Raw genomic sequence first — 7318 nt, 5'->3', positions numbered from 1 at the left:
ATTGAAAGCCTGTATTCTCGTACTATTCTGGTAAGCATTAGCAGTGTAATTTAGGCTTAATTCAGGTAGAAGGAGTGTAACCTGTGTAGCACCTCTTATCAAAGTTTTATCTTTAATTCACAATCAATTTTATCTCAAATATTAACACTAGTGGCTTAATGAACTGTAGAACTCACTCAGAAAATGGGTCCATTTAGGGCTCCATAGTCCTACTCAATCCTAAATTCAGGTGCTACTGTCCTTTAAATTCAAAACATGGGTGACAAGTTAAGTTCAGACTGTGTGGACATGGACACAGTTTAAAGCTAGGTAGATATTGATTGGGAATAAATATGTATTGCACAATTGGCTTGTATAATCCCTGTCGTACTCAGACCATCTGACAGACCTCAGTTGGAGAATCTGTGGTGGAAAAAGCTTCTGACGTAGATCGGAAGCTTTTGGGTCCGTCATATGGTCCGAGTGTGAGTGGCTGGCAATAGAGACTTTCCAGTGATTTTTTGTGGACATAGCAAAGCTTTTGCATAAGCCAATTTGGGTACCAATTAATTTATGGATGTGTTTTTACTATTCCAGAGCTGACTTGCTGTTTTTGAGCACAAGAAAGAAAAAAATGTTGCTTGGAAGATGATGAAAAGCAAACATAAGAACCGACGCTCACTGAAAAAGAAACATTCAATTGTTTCTTCTGATTCGTACAGTGAAGTATATAATGCAAGTACTCCTGAGTCTCTACTTCAAAGCATGAGTTTTCTGGAGACCAATGAGCTTATACAGCCTTATGAAGGACTTCTCTGCAAGTACACAAATGTAGTAAAGGGCTTCCAATACAGGTGGTTTGTATTGGATCCTAAGAGTGGTCTTCTCAATTATTATCTCCATGAAAATGAAGTGAAGCAAGCACCACGTGGAAGTATTTATCTGGAAGACAGTGTTATTAGTCCTAGTGATGAGGATTCATGTACATTCACTGTCAACTCTGCGTCAGGAGACATTTTCAAATTAAGAGCATCAGATGCAAAATATAGACAAGAATGGGTTAACCGATTGCGTGCTGTGGCACAATTTCTGGCTGTGCAAAATCGTCTCAACTTCTTCTCATCTTCAGCATGCACAGCACCTCCATTACAGTGGGCATTGTTCTGCTGACTCAAATATTCTACTAGTTCGTCGTGCTGCCCCACGTGGAATTTTCGACCTCGTCCCTGAGAGTAGAGCCATTCCGCTTTCAGACATTCCATCTTGGTTGCAGGAACTTTGTCGATGATTTTGACACTTGTGATCCAGTTGATCAGGAACGGTCGGTAATCGAACTAGAATAGAATAGGATTCAGTAGGTTCATCCGCAGATTTCCTCCCGAGGATTTCACAGTATGGTCAATATACCCAACATACGCTCTCTAGGTCAGTTCTTGTTATTATTTAGAACTAGCTGAATTCCGTCGCTTCGCTCCGGAATCCCGCTAGTTCATCCCGAGGCATGGCCGTTTGTAGTTACAAACTAAAAACATAAACAAAACTCAAATATTAGGCGAGCGAGGAAAAGTTTTCTCTCCCGCAGTCTCTGCACTCTGTGTATTTCTATTGGGGAGATTTTAGCGATCAAAAATTGATCATATCTCAGGATCGTTTTAGATTTTCGCAAAATCCTTTCTTATTGCACACTAGACCATAATAGGAATATTCCTACCAAATTTCAGTTTCTAGGTGTTGTGGTTCTCGAGATAGAGCGATCAGTGTGTGAAATGTGAATGGATCTTGTTCTTATAATATAAGATTTTCTTGTTCAACAAGATGGTTTGCTACAATTATCTACTTAGTTATCTATAGCCCAGAAACTCAATTTTGTGGAATTGTTATGGTTTATGGTTGACATCCGCAGATTTCCTCCCGAGGATTTCACAGTATGGTCAATATACCCAACATACGCTCTCTAGGTCAGTTCTTGTTATTATTTAGAATTTTCTTGTTCAACAAGATGGTTTGCTACAGTTACTTACTTAGTTATCTATAGCCCAGAAACTCAATTTTGTGGAATTGTTATGGTTTATGGTTGTTTAAGAAGTAATTGGATTACAATTTGAGAGATTTTTTTGCAAATACCCTAGAAGTTTTTGCTCATGTGCAGAAGCTTGAAATTAGAATACTGTAGACACAGTGATGGTTGATCAAAAAAACAATAATAATAATAATAATAATAATATTAATAATAACATAGAACATTTGGATTCAACTAGCTTTCTTAATTCAGATAGCTTTTTTTACTAGAGACCAAACTACCTGTACTGATGTAACCTTGATATTTTCAGGTGGAACCTTGCCCAGTGTAAATGTGAGCACTGTCTGGGACTCATTTCAAAATGTTAGGGACCATTTGAATGAAGTGGAAAAAAGCCATTGTTCAATAGTCAAAACTATATCTGAATTACCCACTACAGGTATGTGAACATTTTTCTTCTCCTTAATATGAGAATTTTGCTGAATTTTGAAATATTTAATTTTCAGTTAGCCATTGTTCAATAGTCAAAACTATATCTGAATTACCCACTACAGGTATGTGAACATTTTTCTTCTCCTTAATATGAGAATTTTGCTTCTTCCTTTATTTTAATACTACCAAAGTACCTACCTTTAGTCATATCATATTTAATTTTCAGTAGGTAAATGGTTGGAAATAAGGAAACAGTACAATGCCAGGCAATACTCCATTTCCCTATTCTCCACCATTACATTCCCACCATGAAAATTGTGAAAGAAAAATAATAATAATAATAATTCTTATTTATACTGCTCTTATAGGACTGAAAAATCCATTATTTTAATGTTAGTATGTTCTTAAGTACAATGCCAGGCAATACTCCATTTCCCTATTCTCCACCATTACATTCCCACCATGAAAATTGTGAAAGAAAAATAATAATAATAATTCTTATTTATACTGCTCTTATAGGACTGAAAAATCCATTATTTTAATGTTAGTAAGTATGTTCTTACCATCACCATCTTTTGTCTCCCATTCAGGCAATGTCACCTACTTGGATGAAAACCTCCTGCTGATGAAATCCGCTTCCTACTCCCTGGTCAACTCTCTCAACTCTTGCCTCAACATCCTGCAGCAGTCAACCAACACTCCAGCTTGTCTCTTATCTGCCTCGGCTGGGACCAGTGAGCGAAAGTACACCGAGATGGGTGGACCAAGCCACAAGAAGGGCAAATAGCACAAGCGTCATTGTTCACTTCTCAAACATATCTATCTGTGAGGTACCCCTTCTACCTTGGGTGGAGTGCCACAAGTGAACAATGGAAGAAAATCTGTGACATGTTTATTTTTTCAATCAAAATATTTTCCTACACACTTGCCTTGTAGATAAAATGTGCAGAAGGGATTTTATTAGAATTCAGTGATGATGCTTCTCGTACTTTGGCTACATGGTAAAATGTATTACTTTCCTTCCTATAGGTTAAGGAAAGTAAAAAACGCGGATTGTTTTCTGTTAGAAAATGTGTTTTATGTAAATTCAAGAATATTTTATGGTCGCTGAAAAAGCAGTAAGATTGGTCTTTTTTTCAAGATTGATAGAGGGAACTGTAACTGCTAAGGTCTTATCGTCCCGAAATCGAAGAGAGAAGAAAGACAAGATAGGAGAAAGCCAGAGGTTCCGAAAACGAACCCTATCTGTTTAGGATAATATTCTCGGACGGGAATCGAACCCGCGACCTAGCTCTTACAAGGCAGACGTGCTACCCTCCAAGCTAACTAGACTGGCTTTTTTTTTACTTTCCCTGTTAAAGTACATTTGTAGTAGGTATTGGTACACTCTAGTAGAGGGAAAAAATATTCTTGTATGTACCTACCAATTTTCATTATTATTTTAATTACTATTAAGTCCTGGGTTTATCTGTCTTGCAATATAATAATTCCCTTCTCTCTGCTGCTAACCTTTGTAGTTATTTGATCTTCCCTTTTTTATTATTCAACAATACCTGTATTTTGTGTTATATTATCCTTCTGTTATTCCTCTCTTGTCCTTCATTCACGTTATTTATGTCTTTAGAAAGGGTTATAATAAGTTAATATAATTAGCTTCAAGATGAAATAGGATATATTTTCTTTTCTTTCAATATAAAGAAAAGAAAGGAAAAACCTTCCTGGGTAATTCCTTTTTGTTGAAAGAGGGGCATATCTGTCATGGGCTTACAGGTTTTTAATAAGTTTTGTTTAACAGTCCCTAAGGAATCAATTTGTAAATTGATCAATACGTATTGATCGTGTGGGAGATATATTGACAGAATTTTTTATTGAGGCAATACCTGCGTAAAATGAATGTATTAAATCTCTAGGGCCTGCTTCCTAGGGACTCTAGGGGCTGCTACTCAACAATTGTGATATCAGGCTAAAACAATAATGATAACGAAAAAATTCAAACGAAATGTTGAACATGCATTTTTTTCTTCTGATTTTAAGTAACAAGTAAATATTGTAAGACATTTTAGTGTTAGTTTTATACATTTTTGTAAAAAGCCTAGCTCAACTTAACCTAGCACCTTAGTGTACCTAACCTAGCACTGAACTGTATGTAAAATAATTCCAAGCTCTCTTTTATGTATGCTAGTTATTTTACTTTTTACAAGGTTAGTTTCTGTTCAGGTTAGCGTTTTGAAATGGGCTCTTTTTCGTCTTCCTCCAACTGCAGCTGCATTTAGGATATTAGTGCATAGGATTAATATTGACATGAAGAACGATGGCTAGGTAACATGGGACAAAGTTTTAAGAATTTAATTACAACCTAAAGCAACTACCCGTAGGCATTATTTAGCTGTTTATTTTGTACCTTTTGTTTGACTTTTTCAGCACTCGTCAAACTTTCAAATAATATTTTGTCACTATCTAAAATCGTAGTTTTTTTTTGTGGTAATAATGAAATGAAGATTATTTTTCTTTCAAATAGAATAGCTAGCTGACAGATTAGGACTTAAACTTCGTATCTGATTTTAAGTAACAAGTAAATATTGTAAGACATTTTAGTGTTAGTTTTATACATTTTTGTAAAAAGCCTAGCTCAACTTAACCTAACACCTTAGTGTACCTTAACCTAGCACTGAACTGTATGTAAAATAATTCCAAGCTCTCTTTTATGTATGCTAGTTATTTTACTATTTATCTTTTCAAGATTAGTTTCTGTTCAGGTTAGCGTTTTGAAATGGGCTTTTTTTTCGTCTTCCTCCAACTGCAGCTGCATCTAGGATATTAGTGCATAGGATTAATATTGACATGAACAACGATGGCTAGGTAACATGGGACAAGGTTTTAAGAATTTAATTACAACCTAAAGCAACTACTCGGAGGCATTATTTAGCTATTTATTTTGTACCTTTTGTTTGAGTTTTTCAGCACGCGTCAAACTTTCAAATAATATTTTCTCACTATCTAAAATCGTAGTTTTTTTTGTGGTAATAATGAAATAAAGATTATTTTTCTTTCAAATAGAATAGCTAGCTGACAGATTAGGAGTAAACTTCGTTTTACTTTTTGACAAATCCATGCCGCATATCGATGATTTGTTCTTTGAATGCAACCAGTCCCGGAATACTCGTGCCTCCTGTTTGAGAACTATCTCCGCAACTGCCAGAAGTAGAAGGCACTGGTTGACTAGGTACCATGGGAACATCACTTTCTATTGGTTCACTATGAGTGTCACTCTTTGACGGCACGCCAGAGGGTTCTGCAAAGTGCACTGATTGACTAGGTACCATAGGAACATCGCTTTCTATTGGTTCGCTTTGAGTGTCACTCTTTGACGGCACGCCAGAGGGTACTGCAAAAGGCACTGGTACCATAGGAACATCACTTTCTATTGGTTCAATATGGGTGTCACTCTTTGACGGCACGCTGGTAGAGCGTTCAGCGATTGGGACGCCTTCTGGTGTTTGCTCTGTGCAAATAGGAACATCGCTTTCTATTGGTTCGCTTTGAGTGTCACTCTTTGACGGCACGCCAGAGGGTACTGCAAAAGGCACTAGTTGACTGGGTACCATAGGAACATCGCTTTCTATTGGTTCGCTTTGAGTGTCACTCTTTGACGGTACGCCAGAGGGTTCTGCGAAAGGCACTGGTTGACAAGGTACCATAGGAACATCACTTTCTATTGGTTCACTATGAGTGTCACTCTTTGACGGCACGCTGGTAGAGCGTTCAGCGATTGGGACGCCCTCTGGTGTTTTCTCTGTGCAACGAGGACATACAAGGCCACTGGAGGTTTGACTAGAGGAAGACACTTCATGGATTTCATTGGTGGAGAGAACTTGACCACATTTCTCACAACTGGGGTGACTTTGAACACAGGAGGTGTGGATGGAAGAGGTTGGATTGGAGACTGAAGGTACTGGAGGGGGTTCTATGTCCATAGAGTTGTCTGGGGCACCCCTAGGTTCGGGTTCTAGAGGCCCATAGGGAAGATCAAATGGAGGTTGGTGACTAGACGATGCTTCTGGGTCTGCAACAAATGAGTAACATTTCAGGATATAGACAAATGAGCAACATTTCAGGATATAGACAAATTAGCAACATTTCAGGCTAGAGTTCAAAAAAAATCAATATGCTAGGTATTTAAGAACTTTCATGGAGGGAACTGTAACTGCTAAGGTCTCATCGTCCCGCAATCGAAGGGAGACAGGATAGGAGAAAGCCAGCCATTCCGAGAACGAACATTATCTGTTCAGGATAAAATCCGCCCCATGGTGGGAATCCCGTGGCCTAACGCTTACAAGGCAGACGCGCTGCCCGCCAAGCTAACTAGTCTGGCGCTAAACCTTCTGAGTACCTACCATGTATAATGTTTACAGGTTTTATTCAATAGATTAGGGATAATGGGGATTCGGTACTAAACGCCCTGAACGGTAAATGACACAAAAAAATCTTGCTCTGAAGTACCACGGAAGCAACAATTCCAAAAATTTGATTGGTCAAAATTTGCTTCAGTCTGACTTGAGCGCGAGAACTTTTGTTCATAAATACGGGTGTCAAATTGGTATAAGTAGGGCCGTCGGCTTTAATACAATAAACGCCCTATGTCACGCCGACCTGGTTAAATCTTTTGTGACTTCCGGGTGTCAAAAGAGGTCTCGTTCGGTTCAGATCGTTCGTTTTCAGTTTATTCCGCACTTTCCGACGGGTTTCGTCGCCCGGGTGGGCCTCGGTTGAGACCGCTTCCTCTTCGAATCTGATTCAGACAAGCTAGCATTCGAATCATAAACGAGGCTGGTACGGTAATCGTGTCTTTGGTCTCCTCTAGCATAATCTCATTCCTCTTGATCAGCT

General features: G+C 38.2%; 2 protein-coding genes across 4 annotated transcripts; one reads left to right on the top strand and one right to left on the bottom strand.

Moving 5' to 3' along the window:
* On the top strand, positions 1-4572 carry LOC103511120 (oxysterol-binding protein-related protein 11). Of its 3 annotated transcripts, none has more exons than XM_017444867.2 (5): positions 1-30; positions 577-1082; positions 1340-1404; positions 2310-2438; positions 3022-4572. In XM_017444867.2, exons 2-5 carry the CDS (start codon positions 628-630, stop codon positions 3216-3218), a joined length of 846 nt encoding a protein of 281 aa, XP_017300356.1. In that variant the 5' UTR covers positions 1-30; positions 577-627; the 3' UTR covers positions 3219-4572. The 3 variants fall into 3 exon arrangements, with proteins under 3 accessions (XP_017300356.1, XP_017300358.1, XP_017300357.1); XM_017444869.2 differs by lacking the exon at positions 1-30 and adding an exon at positions 96-229; XM_017444868.2 differs by lacking the exon at positions 1-30 and adding an exon at positions 107-309.
* Positions 4573-5523: 951 nt separating this feature from the next.
* On the bottom strand, positions 5524-6517 carry LOC113468212 (cadherin-related family member 5-like). The gene is made up of 2 exons (XM_026824980.1): positions 6233-6517; positions 5524-5941 (listed from the first exon to the last, which is right to left on the bottom strand). Exons 1-2 carry the CDS (start codon positions 6403-6405, stop codon positions 5524-5526), a joined length of 591 nt encoding a protein of 196 aa, XP_026680781.1. The 5' UTR covers positions 6406-6517.
* Between the last annotated feature and the right edge of the window lie 801 nt (positions 6518-7318).

Source organism: Diaphorina citri, unplaced genomic scaffold, assembly GCF_000475195.1.
Source record: "Diaphorina citri unplaced genomic scaffold, Diaci psyllid genome assembly version 1.1 scaffold677, whole genome shotgun sequence".
NCBI lineage: Eukaryota > Metazoa > Arthropoda > Insecta > Hemiptera > Psyllidae > Diaphorina > Diaphorina citri.
This window is presented reverse-complemented; position numbering and strand designations above follow the sequence as displayed.